The sequence below is a fragment of the Culex pipiens genome, chromosome 3, assembly GCF_016801865.2.
Source record: "Culex pipiens pallens isolate TS chromosome 3, TS_CPP_V2, whole genome shotgun sequence".
NCBI classification, from domain to species: domain Eukaryota; kingdom Metazoa; phylum Arthropoda; class Insecta; order Diptera; family Culicidae; genus Culex; species Culex pipiens.
The window spans coordinates 21,351,724-21,371,063 of NC_068939.1; the positions used below are offsets into that span (position 1 = coordinate 21,351,724).

A 19,340-nucleotide genomic window follows, 5' to 3' on the forward strand; every position below is an offset into this window, starting at 1 on the left:
CAGCTTGGTTTGGTATTGCTAATAGGTCGATGGACTTCTTGCTGCTGCCTGACTGATGAAGTTTGGTGCTCAGAAAGAACAACGATCAGGTCATTTACCAGGAATAAATCATTTATTTGAGCACTGAAAAGATTAACTTTTCAGCACTTGTACCGAAAAGAAATACGTTTCGATTTATTTTGACATCATACCCAGCTATGCAATTTCATAAATGCCCCACAAAATTGACAACTCTTGCAATTCAATCCATTCAGCGCTTCAAAAAACAAGTTCCTCACATTTCATAACCGATCAGCAACAACTGCATCAGCATAACATAATCTGCTGTTGCCAACCTGCTCGTCGAAGGGTACCTCCCAAAACCGCACAAACAATTTCAACCAGAGTCAGCGCAACAAACAGCTCAAATGTCAACACAAAAAAAACAAAATGCTTGTTGAAACTTTGTACCGAGAACCGAGCTGCAGTACGCTGCTGTGACTTGCTGTCATCAATTCAATTCACAAATCTACCCCTCCCGGGCGAGTCCCCAAGGGAACAATACGGCCACAAATGAGCCTTCCCGGGTTTGATCCCGCTGGGAGGCCCCCGGTTCTGAATCCTTGAGAGCGGCATGTGTAACTCATTAATCGCGTGGTTGTCATCATCATCATGCATGCGGATTGCGGTTCATTCATGATTCGCCCCCGTAACAGATTTCGCAATCTGCCGAGGAATCTCCACGCGAGCAAAATAAACTCATTATCTTTTCGTTGCTTCTCAAAACTCCGCAGGTCCAGCCGCCGCGATTATATCCGATGGTCCAGTTATAGAAAAACCAACACCGCAATCACACAGACTCACGTGGGCTTCCGCCAGGCCGCACCATGAAGGAGGAACCGGACCTGGGCGGGTCCGCTTCCCAGCAACTTCAACGCCAGCAGTCGGGACGTCACTCGCGCACTACCTCGGCGACCAGCTACGACTCCGAGAGTGACGACAACATGCTGCAACCTAAGGCGGCTCCCGGTGGCAAGGACTCTGGTGACGACGGGGAGTCCTTGGGCGGTAGCAGCAGTGCTTCCAAGTAAGTAATTTAAAAAAAAAAGCAGCAAAATGAGCTATTTGAAGCTACTCGATATAGATTGGTAATGAGCGCTGTTTTACGGGAAGAGGGGGGGAAACTGATGACTGATGAATTATGGAGTGACTTGATTAGGTGAAGAGTTTGAATGGGTATTACGCGTTACAATGTTTCAGTCATTAGTTAGCAGGATATAATGGTATTTTCCTTAAACAAATATTCCAAATTACGGATTTTCTAACCGTCTGTTTATGATGTTTAAACTTTGGTTGTGAGCGAAATTTTCATAACATGAATTTACATGCCCGAAATCAAAACCCATGAATTTCGACAACCAACCCGAGAAAATGTTTTTTGATATTTGAAAATACTAGGCCAATAACATTTTATGTTATTTATAACAGGATTTGTTATTCGTCGTTATGATTTTTTTGTTATTGAATTGTTATTGTAATATCAGACTAATAACATTTCTAGTTATTCTTCGAACAAATCTTCGTAATTATTTTTTGTTATTTTAACAACTAATCCGATCATCCCAAGTTGTTTTTGCTGTCAATCAATATCAGACCAATAACAAATTTTGTAATGATAACATAAACTGTTATTAAATGGATTTTTCAAGAAGATTCCATAACACTTTCTGTTATTTTAACAGTATTTGTTATTGAAATGGCATGAATTATGTTACTACCCGGACAGACGGTAATTTTAAAATTCATGCCATTTCAATAACAAAATTTTAGCTTAAGGACCCCATTTTATGGCCAAAATAATGACCCTGAAGAAATTGGTCAAAATTATCCGATAATTCTAACCATTTTAAACAAAGTCCTTTAGAAGGTATATCAAATAATTTAAAAAATCAACTTTCAAAATTTCAACTTTTCAGAATAATTTTAGCTTAAGGACCGCATTTCATGGCCAAAATAATGACCCTGACGAAATTGGTCAAAATTATCCCATAGTTCTAACCAATTTTAGCTAAGTCCCTTAGGGGGTATATAAAATAATTTAAAAAATCAACTTTCAAAATTTCAACTTTTTAGAATAATTTAAGCTTAAGGACCCCATTGCATGGCCAAAATAATGACCCCGACGAAATTAGACAAAATTATCCCAAAGATCTAAACATAGTTAACAAAAGAAAAAATAATAACAGATTGTGTTATGGACACTTAGAAACTTTTCCATTTGTGCGATTTATGGTAATTTTATTTCTAAGTCAGTATACCGAAAGAATAACAAATTTTGTTATAAGGAGGGTTTTTTAATTGTATAACATTTCCTCTTATTAGCGTGTTATTAAACATTCTCAATATAATATCACTTCAATGAACTTCAGGATAAAATAATAACACTTTTTGTTATTTTAACAGGATTTGTTATTAAAATATTATTAATTTTGTTATTACCGTCTGCCCGGGATGAGGCAACAAATTTAGATTTTCAATAAAACAATCAATTTTTAATCAATTTTTATCCAATTTTATTTAATCGATTTAATTTTTTTTTAGTCCCTCTCCCTTTAGTCCGTATTTGTCCCTCGTCTCTCCGAATTCGAGATTAGGGGAAAGGCGCAAACAAATTCAAATAACAAACCAGAATTTCAATATTTTAATGCAAAAGGTATGAAAACGCATGATACAGCAGAACAGTCTGTTTGCAAATGAGCAGTTTTCCCAGATTTCGGTCATTCGATTTTTTTTTTGTTTTTTTTTAATCCGACTGAAACTTTTTTATTGCCTTCGGTATGCCCAAAGAAGCCATTTTGCTTCATTCAATGTTATAATATGAAACATTTGTGAAATTTTTCGATCTTTTCGAAAAAAATATTTTTAAAATTTTTAAACCAAGACTAACATATTAAGAGGGCGTAATATTGAATATTTCGCCCTTTTGAAATGTTAATCTTGGTTTAAAAATTTTGAAAATATTTTTTTCGAAAAGATCGGAAAATTTCACAAATATTTCATATTTCAACATTTTAAATCGGACCATTAGTTGCTGAGATATCGACATTAGAAAATGGTGTGTTGTTTGGGTGAGACTTAGAAAACATCAATTTTCCTGTTTTTAAACCTTTGCATGGCAATATCTCAGCAACTAAGGGTCGTATCAACAAAATTTAAAAATGCAAAATATAGAGAATTTTCTCAGCTCTCCATAATTTTTTTTTTCAAAAGTGGGCAAACATGTGCACTTATTTAAAAAAATGAAAAACTTCGACTATTTAAAAAAAGTCACCTAAAAATAAATTTAACTTGAAAACGGTGCACTTTATCAAAATTTTACTAAAGTACTTTTTGATTGCAAATTTGATTTTACATCGAAAAATTTTTGCGACCAATTTTTCGATTTTTTGAAAAAATCAGTATTGATTCAAAAATTCATAACTCTCTCAAAGATTTTTGCACAACCTGGAAATTTCTGAAAATTTGGCATTTGATGTTTTTTAAAACATATCAAGAAATAAAAAAAAATAAAAATAGTTTTTTTTTGCAAATCAAGTTTTAGTGACAAAAAGTTAAATAAAAATCACCAATTTTTTTTACCGTGTATCATTTTTTTGCAGTGTAGTCCGTATCCATACCTACAACTTTGCCGAAGACACCAAATCGATCAAAAAATTCCTTCAAAAGATACAGATTTTTGAATTTTCATACATCATTTTTGTATTGCCACCTGCCAAATTTGTATGGAAAATTATATGGACAAACTAATGATGCAAAATGGCTTCTTTGGGCATACCGAAGGCACCAAAAAAGTTTCATTCGGATTAAAAAATACAAAAATTAAAATTTAAGAAAAAAGACCGATTTCATGAAGAATTGCTCCAATCTAAGTTTTTAAGAGTTTTTTTTTGCGGAATAAAAACGTGCTCGAAAATTTGCAAAAACAGTTTTTTTTAAACTATTTCAAACTTGTTTAAATTGATTATAAATGCAGGCGAATGCACTTAGAATTGCCAGGAGGCTTTTTAAATAGCAACTTTTTATACAAACTCTTCACTTTTGTCATCGAGAAAAATGAGAGCGCCTGAAACAGAGAGAGAACGAGAAAGAGAGAAAATTATTCAAATTAACAAAAAATCAACGAACGTGATAATAGCACTTATATTTCAGAAGCATGTGCGTGTGTGTGTGTGTCCTGAGAACTCCACCGAGTGCCTCCTGTCCGGAACCAACCGTCACAAGTGCTTATCAACGTGATACGTGATTTTCGCGCCAACAACATTCCTCGTGGGTTTGCTTTTTTAAGGAAAATCTTTTTTTGAGGACTGGAATGCGGTTAACTTTTTAAAGAATTTAATAGTTTCCCGGGCAGACGGTAATAACAAAATTCATGCCATTTCAATAACAAATTCTGTTAAAATAACAAAAAGTGTTATGGAATCTTCCTGAAAAATCCATTTCTGCATAATGGTTTAATAACGGTTTATGTTATCATAACAAAATTTGTTATTGGTCTGGTATTGGTTGAAAGCCAAAACAACTTTGGAATAACATTTTTTGTTATGGAAGAATAACTCCAACTGTTATTGGGATGATCGGATTAGTTGTTAAAATAACAAAAATTAATAACAAAGATTTGTTCGAAGAATAACTAAAAATGTTATTAGTCTGTTATTACAATAACATTCCAATAACAAAAAAATCATAACGACGAATAACAAATCTTGTTATAAATAACGTAAAATGTTATTGGCCTAGTATTTTCAAATATCAAAAAATGTTATTCCCAAGTTATTTCCGTCTGCTCGGGTTAAAAAAAAATTGCTTTCGAAATCAAACGATTTTGCAGACAAAATCAATAAGTTTAAAATATTCACAAAATTCGCCTCTACCCAACTCGGAAGCATTCCGATCCGTAAGTTGTGACTACGTACCGTACACTTGTCCAAACATCTCGCCACCTTCAGCTTCCCCTCCCCAGTTTTCCCAACCCCTAATTTACTTTCTTCCTCAATTAGTGTGCAACTATATTGGCCCGACTCCGTAGCCGGGCCTCAGCACAGGTTCTCATGTGCCAGAGTCGGTATTTCTGTTCGTGTTACATTTTTCCACGCTTCTGCTACTGTAACGATACCGACGTGATGTCTACAAACGAGGTTCCTCGCAGCAACATTGTAAGCTCTCGGCGGTAGAATCGTTTCCATCTGTGAGCTCCTCCGCGCGCGCTCGTAATTTTTCTCGTGGTACTCACTCTCGATTCTGATGGATCTCACTGGGTTCTCTCGGCTATGAATGTGGAAGATTCTGCTCATTTTTATTTGATATGTTTTGCGTGTTTGCAACATTGTAACACAATGTAATGCGGGTAGGGATGTCGCCTGAGCTGTTTTTGAAAAAATTGTGTGAAAAGATTATTTTAATTTTTTTTGTTTTGCTTTTCTGTCAAATCAGAAGCATAAGTTCATGCTAACAGCAAAACAAAGCAAAATCTCAAGTACCATTCACCCTTTGGGTCTTGAAATATTTTGAGCAGTTCATGTTTGGCGTTCGAAACAGAACCGCGCCTTAACCCTGGTAAGAACCTCTTTTTACACCCAAAAGGTGCGCCTCGGCAATCAAACTTACGACGATGAGCTTGGAAAGCTGGGCGATAAAGGCTGAACATTCAAACTAAATCCACAATATGTCAATAAGCTTCGTTGATCACTGGTTAGATTTGGATTAGAACTGCACACGCAAGAGTGAATTTCGATGAGTTTCAAGGGTTATAACGCCACTTAACAATTTCCCCGTGCACTTTATACCGACGAGGTAAGTTTCCGTCAGGTATAAGGCTTATGCTTTTTTCAAGAATTTAAAAAACATACTCGTTAACCTTGTTGAAAGTTCTTTCCCAAATGAGCACTTGATTTGTTTGGTTGGTCGCAACATAACATTTCTAGAGTTTTTTTGAAAAGGTCCAATAAACCAAATTTTCAATTATTCCTTTTTGGGTGTTTTTAGAACCGAATACCAGGGGTATTCAAAAACACCCAAAAAGCAAAAATTGAAAATTTGGTTTATTGGACCTTTTCAAAAAAAAAAAAACTCTGGATTTGTTCAATAAATAATGTTTGAGTTTTGATTATTAAAAAAAAGTGATTTTATTTTGGACAAGTACAAATTTTATTTGAGGTTTTTGTCCCTCAGAACTGGTCATAGTCGTGAGGAGAGGGAGGGGCAAAACAATCAAGCATGATTTTGATTATTTTTAGGTGACAAGAATCGCAAAATACTTTGTACAACATTACAGTTATGCTAACATCAATAATTTTCAAAAAAGTCAATGACTTAATGATTTTTTTTTCTGCTGCTGCTTGTCGTTATCCAAATTATTGCACTAACATCCATATTTTTAAAGCTTAAAAAGTTAATTTGATTAAAATACATTAATTACCATTATGCAATGTATTTTGAATACCCCTCAATTGATTTTACAAAGCTGAAAATTTTGAGATATCTGTCTTATTTTGTTGAATTTTTTTTTAATTAAAAATAGATAAATGCTATCGACTGGTAGTTCTCGGCTTATCAGTCCCAGTAGCAATTAAAACGATTTTTTTTATATGCCCAAAAAACAAAATTTCGTTTTTGAGAGTTTTTCATTAATCTTTTTTTCCTTTTTTAAATTTCAAAAGCGACATGAGCAACGATCATCATCAAAACAAAAATCTTTTGACACTCGTCAAAAGAAAATAATCCTTGTCATTTTTTGTTGATAGACAATGTGTGTAAACAAAACGAAGTAATTAATTCAAGTGGTGCTGACAAGGAGATTTACAAAAATTCTATCCCTGGACGTGAGAAATAGAATTTTTCGGTGCTAAACTGTTAACACCGTAGGATATTTAATCAGTTTTAATTTTTGAATTTATCAATAGGTTAAATTTTACATTCAGAACAAAAATCATTTGAACATTTTTTGTGCTTGTCTTCGTTTATTTAATAATGTAACGAAATTTCTCTTTAATACTGTTCAGAAAAAAGAGAGATCGCGACAGATAATGAATGATAAAAACGAATGTTTGGCAAAAAAATATAGATAAAATCTTGAAAGTTATATTTAACATCAACCTATTTTGTGATACCTTTTTTGAAAAAAAGCATAATTTGTGATTTTTTTTAACATTTATTTTCGTGCAATTTAAAGACAAATGAAAGAAAAATACCCAGCAACAAATATTTTTTTCAGAAAGCTTAGAGTTTTTTTCGAACAATTTTAAAATGTTGACATTGTTAATCAGACTGATTTTTTCTCAGTGTCTCCTACCCGGGCAGACGGTAATAACAAAATGAATAATATTTCAATAACAAATCTTGTTAAAATAACAAAAAGTGTTATTATTTTATCCTGAAGTTCAACTTCAAGAAGAAAAAATAATAACAGTTTGTGATAAAATAACAAAATTTGGTATTGAAGTGATATTGTATTGATAATGTTTAATAACACGCTAATAAGAGGAAATGTTATACATTTCAAAAACTCTCCTAATAACTAAATTTGTTATTCGTTCGGTATACTGACTTAGAAATAAAATTACCATAAATCGCACAAATGGAAAACTATCTAAGTGTCCATAACACAATCTGTTATTATTTTTTCTTTTGTTAAATATGTTTAGATCTTTGGGATAATTTTGACCAATTTCGTCGGGGTCATTATTTTGGCCATAAAATGGGGTCCTTAAGCTAAAATTGTTCAAAAAAGTTGAAATCTTGAAAGTTGATTTTTTAAATGATTTGATATACCCCCTAAGGGACTTTGCTAAAATTGGCTAGAACTATGGGATAATGTTGACAAATTTTGTCGGGATCATTATTTTGGCCATGAAATGGGGTCTTTAAGCTAAAATTGTTCTAAAAAGTTTAAATTTTGGAAGTTGATTTTTTAAATTATTTGATATACCCCCTAAGGGACTTTGCTAAAATTGGCTAGAACTAAGGGATAATTTTGACCAATTTCGTCGGAGTCATTATTTTGGCCATGAAATGGGGTCCTTAAGCTAAAATTATTCTAAAAAGTTGAAATTTTGAAAGATGATTTTTTTAATTATTTGATATACCGCCTAAGGGACTATGCTGAAATTGGCTAGAACTATGGGATAATTTTGACCAATTTCGTCGGGGTCATTATTTTGGCAATGAAATGGGGTCCTTAAGCTAAAATTATTCTCAAAAGTTGAAATTTTGAAAGTTGATTTTTTTAATTATTTGATATACCCCCTAAGGGACTTTGCTAAAATTAGCTAGAACTATGAAATAATTTTGACCAATTTTAACGGGGTCATTTATTTCACCATGAAATGGGGTATCAAGCTAAAATTAATCCGATAAAATTAACTTTTGAGAGTTCATTTTTTTTTAAATTTTGTTATATTCCCTAACGAAATTGATTTATTTATTGATATTTTTTGAAGTGTGAATAACAAAAACTGTTATTATTTTCACAGAGCCAGGAAGTCGGAGCTGACGTTGAAGTTCGAGCTGGAGTGAGACCTCGGAGACTGCATCGGTTTCAGCAAATTTTCAGCAACTTTTACTTGGAGTCGGAATCTCTGAAGTCGGGTATTTTTGGAGAGCTGAAGTCGTCGTTGACGTCATATCCTGCATCCAGAGTCGGAGCTGTCTTCAAAGTATGGATTCAAAGTCGCTTGGAGGTACCCGACTCTGCAGCCCTGACTAGTACAGAAGAGTTATGGCAACTGCAGGTTTATTTGCAAATTACAAAAAAACTAAAACAATAACTTTTTTTGTTATGGAGACATACCAGTTCAATAACATTTTTTGTTATTATGCTGCTCCACCTCTCCGCACAAAATAACAAATCTTGTTATTCCTTCATGATTCCTTCTGTGTTATTGCTTTGTTATTGCAATAACAACATAATAACAGTTTAAGTTATTCTTCGAACAAATCTTTGTTATTGATTTTTGTTATTTTAACAACTAATCCGATCATCCCAATAACATATTTCGATCTTCTCACAATATCAAAAACTGACCTTCCCAAATTATTTCCGTCTGCTCGGGTAGTCGACCCTCATTTTAAACTCGCAATACCATGGAAATTATTGCTTCGATTCTCAATGTTAAAAAATTAAACTTTTGGAATTTTTTCTGATAAAAATAAAAATAATTTAAAATTTTTCAACTTTTTTTTTTTAATTTCAAAATTATGTTTACAGAAAAGAGCAGAAAATTTCACATAAGTTTAATATTTAACATTGAAATTGAACCAATAGTTTCCGAGATATTACAAGATCAAAGAGAGACACAGAGAGAAATCGTTTTTTAACCAAATTTAAACTTTAAAAGGTTGGAACTCAGCTAGAGCGTCCAAAGTTCCTGGGAAACGGAAAATTTTAAACAAATTTCCTGGGAATTCCCGGGAAATTTGAAACTTATCCAAAATTGTTCTGATCCTGGTTCTGATTAATATTTTGCAACGAAATTGTATAGAATAGCAATCTTAAATAGTCAAAATAAGTTTGAATATTAATGAATGCCGTGACTGTTTGTTTAAAAACATACAACATCAAGAAAATATTATTTTTTTTTTCAAGTTTATAAGCATTTTTTTTATTTGTTAAAATTATCAAAAAATAATGATTAGTATTTTTTTGTTACGAGGTAGGTGTTATTTTTTGATAACAGTGTGGACAGTGAATTAACCATAAAATTGCTTATAAATTTGTGATAAATTACTTAGAAGAAAATTGAGAATTAAGTTCAAACGAGAAAAAAATAATATTGAAAATATGTTTTTTATGACCAATTATTTTTACAGAACAAATTTTACTGGTTTGAGCTCATGAAAAATTACCATTGAAATTACCTTAGAAATCTGATTTTTACTTAGAATACCATTTTTATGTAATCACGACCCAAAGTTTTAAAATATTTGTAGTGAGTTTTTGGAATACGTTTGCTTTTTTTGGGCACCATTGATATAATATGAAGTTTTTTTTTTAATATTTTTTATGATTCAGCCTAATAAATGACTTCGAATTAAAGAATTAAAAAAAGCTTTTTAGTATTTTCATATTTAAACACCTTACGCGCTTGGTAGCGACAAAAAACAAAACTGATACTTGTAAACAAATAAACATTTCAGCAATTCGATTTTCATCCACTTTGGTCATGATAAACATAAATATAAAAAAAAAAAACTCAACTTTGGTTTTACGATATAACAACAATTTTCGTTCAAAAAGCTTACAAAAATTATAATTTATTTGTTTTATTTTCATTCCATAACATAGAAATGTTTGTTAGTTTTTTGTTTTGTTTCACAATTGTGAATGTTTCATAAATTAATATCATCTGAAACAAACCTTGAAATGATTTTTTTTAGAAAAACTGAAAATTTCAATAAGAACATTTAATTGAATTAAAAATATAAGTTCTTTGTTTATTTTTTTTTTTTTTGTAAATAAAAAAACATGTACCAAAAAGGTAAAAAAAATACATTTCCGCTTGAATTTCGGGAATTCCCGGAAAATGCACAAATTTTCCTGGTAACGGGACATATGTTTTTCCGAGAAATCCCGAGACCGGAAATCGGACGCTGTAATCTCAGCTGGTTGCTGGTTGATCAGCAAAAGTAAAAAAAAAAAGTTGGAAAATTTTTCAGCTATTAATTCAGGGGTGTTTTTCCTTTAGAAAATTTTACCTTGAAACGTCTATAACTACAATTTTATTTTGCATTTAAAAATGAGGTAATGGTATTTTTCTTGAACATATTTCTCAATAACAATAGGAAAATTCTTTCTCCGGTATCAGATTTTGCACCATCCTATCAAATCACCTCTTTTAGTTGAACTTTTAGCAATGAATAGTAAAATAAAAAAAACGGGATTTTATTCCGTTTACCTATTACTTCTGCAAATTCCACATCATAATCAACCAGCTTTGCAGAAAACACCAAATCGATCAGAAATTCCATTATCTTCATACACATTTTCAAAACTGGCTTTTCAAGACAATGGGTATGCATTAACAAAGTTCAATCCAGATCATCTAATATGAAATTCAATGCTTCGAAAAAAATACTTTTTGATGAAAATTATACAACAATTCAAGGCTGTAGTGTCGAAGCAGGAGTCGAGTCTTTTTGGTGAGCTGAAGTCGGAGTCGGAGTCAGAAAATTTGTATATGCTGGAGTCGGCTTATTTTCTTCCACTGGAGTTGTTATTTGAGTCGTAGTCGTAGCCGAGTCATAACCGAGTCGTTTTGGGAGTCGGAGTCGCTAAATCTTGAGAAGCTGGAGTCAAAGTTACTAAAATTTCAGAAATCGGCGACGGCGTCGGAGTTGGAGTCGCCTCAAAAGCAATTCATCTCTGCAGCCCAGCAAATAAGAAGTATGAATGTTTTGTCATAATGAATAAATTTTAAACATATAAAAAATTTCTATTAAAGAAATAATGTTAACAGTTGTGTTACTGCAACTTTTTTTTATTTTACAAAGTTGTCTATCCTGTCAATCTGTTATATTCAAAAACCACGCCAGCAATCATCAACCACACGATTCAATCAACCGAAAATAGCACCACCACCAACCGGTCTTTGCTCATATCGATACCTTCCTTTCCCACCGACTTGCACCGATTGTTCAACCAACTTGAACATCCCAAAATTAGCAAAAACCTTTTTTTTTCTGCATCACTTCGGGCCCCGTTCGTGCCCGATACGTGTTGACGGTGGATTTTGCTGTTTAGCTTGTTTCTTTTTTCCTGCTCCTTTCAACTTCTCACAATCACACATTCTCAGTGTGTTTTGGGGGGAGCAGACCGCGCGCGAGTTGGAAGTTTTCCACTACCACACACACGCGCTCGTGCAACATTGTACGAGGGGTGGCAAATTTACACGCACACCCACACACACACACAGATAAAAGTGAGTGATTTCGCGGGGTGGAGACGCACGGCAGGCCGAAGTTTGAGTTCGCTCTCGCCGTCGTCTTCGTGTGGTGATTGCACACCGACGGGCGGGCTCTGGCCGTGGGCCAGCCGGCTCCGAGTTCCGGCAGTCAGTCTTGGTTCAGGCGCGGGCTCTTCACCACACACATGTAGAAAAGAATCGCGCGCGCGGTCCGGCGGTTTTCGGGAAAACTTTTTTTTTCTCTCCCTCCTCCTCGGCGGGATTTTCCACACTTTTCCGTGACCTCTTCGTGCGTCCTTTTGGCTGTTTTTTCTTAGAAGCGAGAAAAAGTGGAAATAAACATCATCGTAGTAGGCTGTTTTTGACGGAACCACCTTTGACGTCGTTGTTGGAGCTAGCTGTTGTGTTTGCGGGAGAGATATTGTTCCACTTGGGAAGATTTTATCGAATGTTGGTGCATGTTGTTACAGCGATTGATAGCCAACGGGGTGAAGGATTCGGCTCAGCTGACACTTGTTGAGCCTGCGTGTGTAGTGGTGTGATCTGCCGGATCAACTGGTGGGCCCAGCATCAACACTATTGTCGCGAAGAGCAAGAATATCGAGAAGAAAACAAGTGATAACGAAACAACAACAAAAAAATAGAGTTCGCACCACGCTCGGCAGGAGCACATTTTCGTGTGGTGTTGGTGTGTGCGATTGATAACGCGTGAAATATCAACGAGTGGCCTTGAAGTGTGAAACGAGTGAGAGCGCTAAATTTCGGCGAAAAAATCGCAAATTGTTGATCGTGTGGTAGTGGGGGAGTGAGGAAGAGAGGGAGGTGATTGCTCGAAAGTGAGAAGTTTGACAACAACAACAAGAGTTCAAGAAAATATAAAAGAGTGAATGACAACTGATCAGCGGCGGCAGCAGCAGGTTTCAACGGTATAGTTTGTGTGTACGTGAGCTGATAATGGATTGCCGAAATTCGTGTGGGTGTGTGTGTGTGTGCGTGCAAGTCATTAATTTGGCTATTGACACACAAACACACACGGGCACAGTGCAAAAATAACAGATTATTTATGGCTCACTTCTTGAGTTTGGGTGACCGGCGCGAAGATGGATTGACATGGAAGTTGAGTGTACGGACGCTGTGAATGGTTTTTGATTTTTTTTTCTTAAGTTTCTGTTTATTTAACTGAGTGGTAAACGATCTTTGGGGGCACAGTTTTCGGCTACTCATCACCGGTCAGGTGTCCTTGACTTGAAACACATGGAGAAACTCTCAGGATAAAGTGAATGAAATAGTGATTTTGATCCTGTTCATTTTGGAGAGTGCTAAAAAAATTAGAACCGATTTACGTCAATATCCGAAATCCGGGAACTTGGCATATCATTAGCTGTTTTAGCTGACTCATAACTTCACTATAATGAGGATGTTTAAAAATAGCACCCAGATGTACTTTAGACAGTCTATTTTTATTCTATTTCTTTACGATAAGTACGAACGCTTGAGTACGCTTCAAACTCCGGAGATGGCTTTTATCATTGAACTTTCAAGATTACGAGGTCCTCTCCCACATAAACAATTAAAAACATCTAAGAATTAAATCGCAAAACAAAATTTGTTTCACTTAAATAAAAGATACGTTGTGTAAAATGGGTGGAAATTTTTCGATTTCAATTCTCTTTGAAAGAAAGCAAGTGGAAGCCACCTGTTTCAATCGCTATATTGTTTGCTCATTATCAATTTGGGATACTTGCCTCGTGCGAATTTGAACCAAAAACATCACTTAAAAAAGAGCGGTTCATTTAGCTGTTTTCGAAACAAACAAAAAACAAGAAGCAAAACTAATTTGAAGCAATTTAATCCAATTGAGGTTATTTTTTTAAGCTTATCAACTAACAAATAGTTGCTTGAAATGCCGAAAAAATTTGTCCTACAACTTAACATTTTAATTAGAGGTGGGCAAACCCGCTCTTTTTTAGGAGCCGCTCATTTTCGTTCGCTCATTAAAAAGAGCGGCTCTTTTGAACGGCTCTTTCGCTCCTTTTCAAAAATTTTATAGATTTTATAGTTTTTTATTGAATTTGTATAATTAATTTGAAAAACAAAAACCTAAAAACGAGAAAATGCGCATGAAAACTATAGATCTTAGGTGTCTCTATGTCAAGATTTGTGCTCAAACCTACTCGTTCGATTTATTGAATGGCACCCAGACTTAAATCAAGGATTTTTGAGAAAATACTGCATTTAATTTTTCGAAAATGGGTTTATTTCTGCCAAAATTGAATAAATGCTAATATTTGGAGAAAATATTCTGCGAATTCTATTAACATTGTGATTAAATCGATAAAGGCGATAAATGCTAGAGTTTAAACGGGCTAGTAGGATTAATTTTTATCCAAAATCTCTATTATATTTTGGTAAATTTTCCAAGTTAAACAATCTGAAATGCTTAAATTTACGATCAGTTGTACAGTGAAAAGTTTTTTTTTATTTTGTTTAGAATATCATTCACTTTTGGGATTTCAAAGAAAACTAGGAAACTGAAAAATATGAAATTGAAAACATTAAAGTATTGCTCAAATGTGGACATCAATGCTATTTAGAGTCTTTCAAAATATATTTATGAAAACAGTTGCAATAAACTCCTAACGAAATATGACGATTCGGCTCTCAAGATGTCGAAAAAAGCCCCTCTTTAACCTGCCGTTTTTATCCTAAAGTATTTGAAAAAATACACCGTGGGGAAATTTTTAAATTAAATTTTTATATGCATTGGAATGTTTGAAATTCCATTTACAATTCCCAAAAACAAATTTGGGGCTACAATTTGTTGTAAATTTTATGGATTCTATTTATGAACTTAAAAATAGACACAAGTTTTCAAAAAATCATCTTGGGGCGGTTCTTTAAAATGACCGCATTTTAAAAAGAACCACGGCTCTTTTTTACCAGCCCTGGTTCAATCGCTCTTTTTAGCGAACCGGCTCTTTGAGCGGTTCGCTCTTTTTTTGCCCACCTCTAATTTTAATTGACTTTTAGGTATTTTTCACAGCTTTTTAAACATTTTAAGCTATAGCAGTTCAATAATGGTACATCAAAATACGTGTAGAAAAATTAAGCCAAATAATTGCAAAGATTGAAAACAAAATCCTTTTTGTGTTAGTTTTACTAGTAGTTTGAAATATTCGTGTATGTTCCCTATACTATTGAGCTCGCAATTTATTTTTTAAACTTATGTGGAATTTGCGATATGCATAAGTATATTTTTTAAATATTAGATCTAGATAAAATATTGATGCATTTTGCAAACACATTTGATTTCCGCTCAATTCCAAAAAGAAAAATACTCATTTTCAAAATTTCCAGCCCTCAGAGAGATTTTTTCAAATTGTATAAATTGTATAGCAATGTATTTGTAGTGTTCAAGACTTAATTATCAACTTTGTATATTTCTTTTTATTTTACATTCTTGAACGTATTGATATATGTTAAATTCCATCAAACATTCACACTTTTCTTCAAGTTGTCTGTTTTGCACAATGAAACAATCGGGAGTTTTTTTAGTCCAGATAACAAAATTTTCTTTTTTTTTGAGTATTTAACCATTAAGAAAATACTTTGTTTAAAAACTTAACTCGAATCACATGCTGTAGTGAATTCGAGCTCGTTTTAAGGCCGAGGGACAATCCAAAAATAATAAAAAATGTAATCATCTTACTCATTCAGTTAGTCTCAATTGGAATGCAAAAGCAAGTTTTTTTTGTCAACTAATTGCGGGGTTAGAATTATTAAATTATAATTTTTTTAGTTTAAATGATACTGTTTTGCTCAGCAGTTTCTGTTTTCCTATCTGTGCTTTTTGAAGATTACAAAAAAAAAGATAAAATATAAAAATCAAAATTATAAACTTTGCTTTCAACATGTCCATGAAAAAAGTGTTTTTTTTTGCCGTACATCGGAATTTGAAAAAATAAAAACATCAAAAAATTTTCAAAGTAATCACGAACAAACAACATATAATTATTAATGTAGAAAAATTGATATCAAATCGCTTGCAGAAAAAAATGAAGTTTTGGACAAAAATAAATATTATATTTTGCTTTCTGAATTTATGAGTACAATTTAAAAAAAGGAGGCCTCCATTCTTAAAGCTTCAAATTAAATTGCTTTGACCTTAGCTTAAGCCATTTTTTTCGAAAATCTGACTACAATTTTATGAAAATTACCGTTTCAGACTTTTTTAAAGTTTAAATTTAATAGAAAATAAATTTTCTCAGTATAATTTCAAGCCATAGTCTCAACATTTGATTGCAAAATGTGTTTAAAATGCAGTATACACTAGTTCAGTTGCAATGCAATCATTAGTTTTCAAAAAATTTAAGATTTGACGAAAACAATTTTTTTTGTCAAAAACATGCATGCACAGTTTTTCCACACACAAAAAGGTCTGCAACCGACGGGATTCAAAACCTAGCTCTCACAGAGACGAATAGCACCGTAGCTAAGAATAATATTACGTAAAATAAATAATACAACATTGATTATGATAACGGTGTTCATCATTAAATTCAGTCTTAGGCAGTTTTTGGGAAACATTTTTTTTGTCAAATATTTTGTAATTTTCCAACCTGTGCTATAAAACATATTTTTTCCAAGAAGACAAAACAGATCGAATTTCACAGAAAATTGAAAATTTCTAGATTTTGTTCAACAGTTTTGTTCTGCTCCCTAATTTTTTGGGATAATTTTGTTGATAACAACTTTTGAAATAATTGCAGTGACCTCAAAAGAAAAAATAAATAAATTTTGAAGATAATTCAAGTAAAGTTATGCATTTTGATAAAACGAAGGTGTTTAGTTTTGTATAGATTTTGATTTCTTTAAAATGTTTGGTAAATTGTAACGAAACGAATAGTTTTATGTTGAAATATTTGAAAGTTATCTTTTGCTTACATATTTATTTCTAAATTAATCATGATTATACTTTTTTGTAACTGGGGTTGATACCTGATTGAATCAGTTAATGGTTATCGCTATCATCGGGACGATAACGATAATCTATCGTTATCGTTATTTCGATAATTCATTTTAAAAATCTCTTTTTTGCAATTCCGTCGTGAAATTACTTACTTTTCCTGACATTCTTGAACGACGAAATAGCCTACTTTTCTGTACCAAAAATAACAGAATCGAATAGCAACACTTTTCAAAATAAATGCTGAAAAGTTCATCTTTTCAGCACTCTAATGGGTGCTGAAAAGTTGAACTTTTCAGCACTTGTTTCGAAAAGTAACGCTTTTCAACATTTTTTTGATTTAAACGATTAAATGACAAAATACATGAAAATTTGACATAAAATTTCACTCAGTGTGTGTTTTTTGGAATTGCAAAAAATGTTGTATGGAACTCGTTGCAAAACTTGATTTTTTCAGCACTCTTCGTATTTATCCAACTCGGTGAACCTCGTTGGATAAATGTACGACTCGTGCTGAAAAAATCCTCTTTTTGCAACTTGTTGCATAAACTACTATTAAATTTGCTTAGCCCATCAATATCAAAATAAATTTTCATTGCATTTGTTTAGACTATAATTTTTGATCATGTAAGTTTCAAAGCATAGTTACAAAAAATCGCAAAATACCGTATTTTTTTAGCATAAATAAGCATAAATACAAAAAAATCGCAAAATACCGTTTTTTTTAAAGCACTAAAATTTTCATAATTTCAAAAATGGGTATCAAACGAAACGAAATTTTACATGCATTTTCGCTGTTTTAGATTTTTTTGAATGAAATACTCAATTTTTTACAAAATACCGTATTATCTCGAAAGTACTTAAATTTTCATAACTCGCAATCTGGGTATCAAACGATTCGAAAATTTGCATTTATTTTCACTGTTGTAGAGATTTTTGAATAAAATACTCAAATTTTCACAAACTACCGTATTTTCTCGAAACTACTAAAAGTTTTATAATTCGCAATATGGGTATCAAACGTTTCGAAATTTTGCATGCATATTTACCGTTTTAATGATTTTTGAATTAAATACCCAGATTTTCACAAGATTTCGTATGTTCTCGAAAATACTCAAATTTCTATAATTTGCCAAGTTCCCAAGCAATAATACAAAAAAAATCACAAAATACTGTATTTTGTAAACTACTCAAATTTTCATAATTTGAAATATGGGTATCAAATGATTCGAAATGTTGCATGCATTTTCACTTTTTAGAGCTTTTTGAATGAAATACTCAAATTTTCACAAACTACCGTATTTTCTCGAAAATACTCAAATTTCTACAAATCGCAATATGGGTGTCAAACGATTTGGAATTTTGGCTGCATTCACTTCTTTTTGAGTATTTCATTATACAAAACTCTACAACAGTGCAAATGCAAGCAACATTTCGAATCGTTTGATACCCATATTGCGAATTTTGAAAATTTGAGTATATTCAAGAAAATACGGTATTTTGTGATTTTTATTGTATTAAAAATAACTTTTTCATATGGGAAGCTTGAAAATTGAAAATAATTTGGCTGGATTAAGTAAATTTTAGAAGTATATTAATCATAAGTAATCGTCCGTTATCGCCGATAAAAGTATCGGAATAACGATAACGTTATTTAGCTTTTTTTTCACTGTCAAGTGCTATTGAGTGCCGATGCACGTCTGTCGTTATTAATCTCGATAATTTTATCGATAGCAACTTTGGATTTAACGATTATTTATGCATTTTCAATATTTTTTTTAAATATTTTAACAAATTTTACATTTTGGTACCACAGATCGGTGAAAAGACGTAACAGTTATGGAAAAAAATATGTTCATGAATTCATTGAAATTTACCAATTATTTTATGGTAGCGAAACTGTAATGATTCATTAAGCAATTTCGAAATTTTGGAAAGATTAGACTTGAAATTTGAAATTTAGTTTTTGTTTTATTTCTTATTTATTTGCAACAAAAATCTTTAAAATCGCTAGAAATCCCAGAAGACACAGATGTTAAAAGTTGCAATTCCATCTTATTAGACCCCCTTTAGCTGCAAGTGTTTTGACGTTGTATCTAAACGACTCTTACAGTTATTCTTTACACGAATAATTCATTTTTTGATCAATAATCGATTGCAGTTTGGGTAACTCTAAAAAAATATCAATTTTATTATTATTTTTTAAATATATTTGAGGGTTTTTATCTGAGAAAAGAAGATATCAATCTCCAACATTACTTGAAAAATATAAGAAATTTTCTCAGTTTTAAATGGCTTTAACTCTAAAACGGTCCAATGGCCAAATCGATGTGCCATCAGAAAATTATACAGGTAAAAATATATGCTTAAAATATGATTTTTCACTAAAAAGTGATCTCTTAAAACATTTTTATTCGAATTAAAAAAATATGATTTCG

At 32.5% G+C, this 19,340-nt stretch overlaps 1 protein-coding gene across 5 annotated transcripts in view; it reads left to right on the plus strand.

The window, feature by feature from the left end:
• The window catches only part of LOC120412890 (hypoxia-inducible factor 3-alpha), a 149,906-nt gene that overhangs the window by 39,427 nt on the left and 91,139 nt on the right, over positions 1 to 19,340 (plus strand). For 2 of the 5 annotated variants that reach the window (XM_039573517.2, XM_052710824.1), the window contains exon 1: positions 12,072 to 12,875. Coding sequence is in view for 1 of the 5 variants with exons in the window: in XM_039573519.2 (XP_039429453.1) it covers positions 867 to 1,066 (200 nt within the window). In the remaining 4 variants the exon portion in view is untranslated. Of the gene's footprint in view, positions 1 to 773; positions 1,067 to 12,070; positions 12,876 to 19,340 lie in introns of those variants that run through there. The other 3 variants (XM_039573519.2, XM_052710825.1, XM_039573518.2) reach the window with 3 other exon arrangements.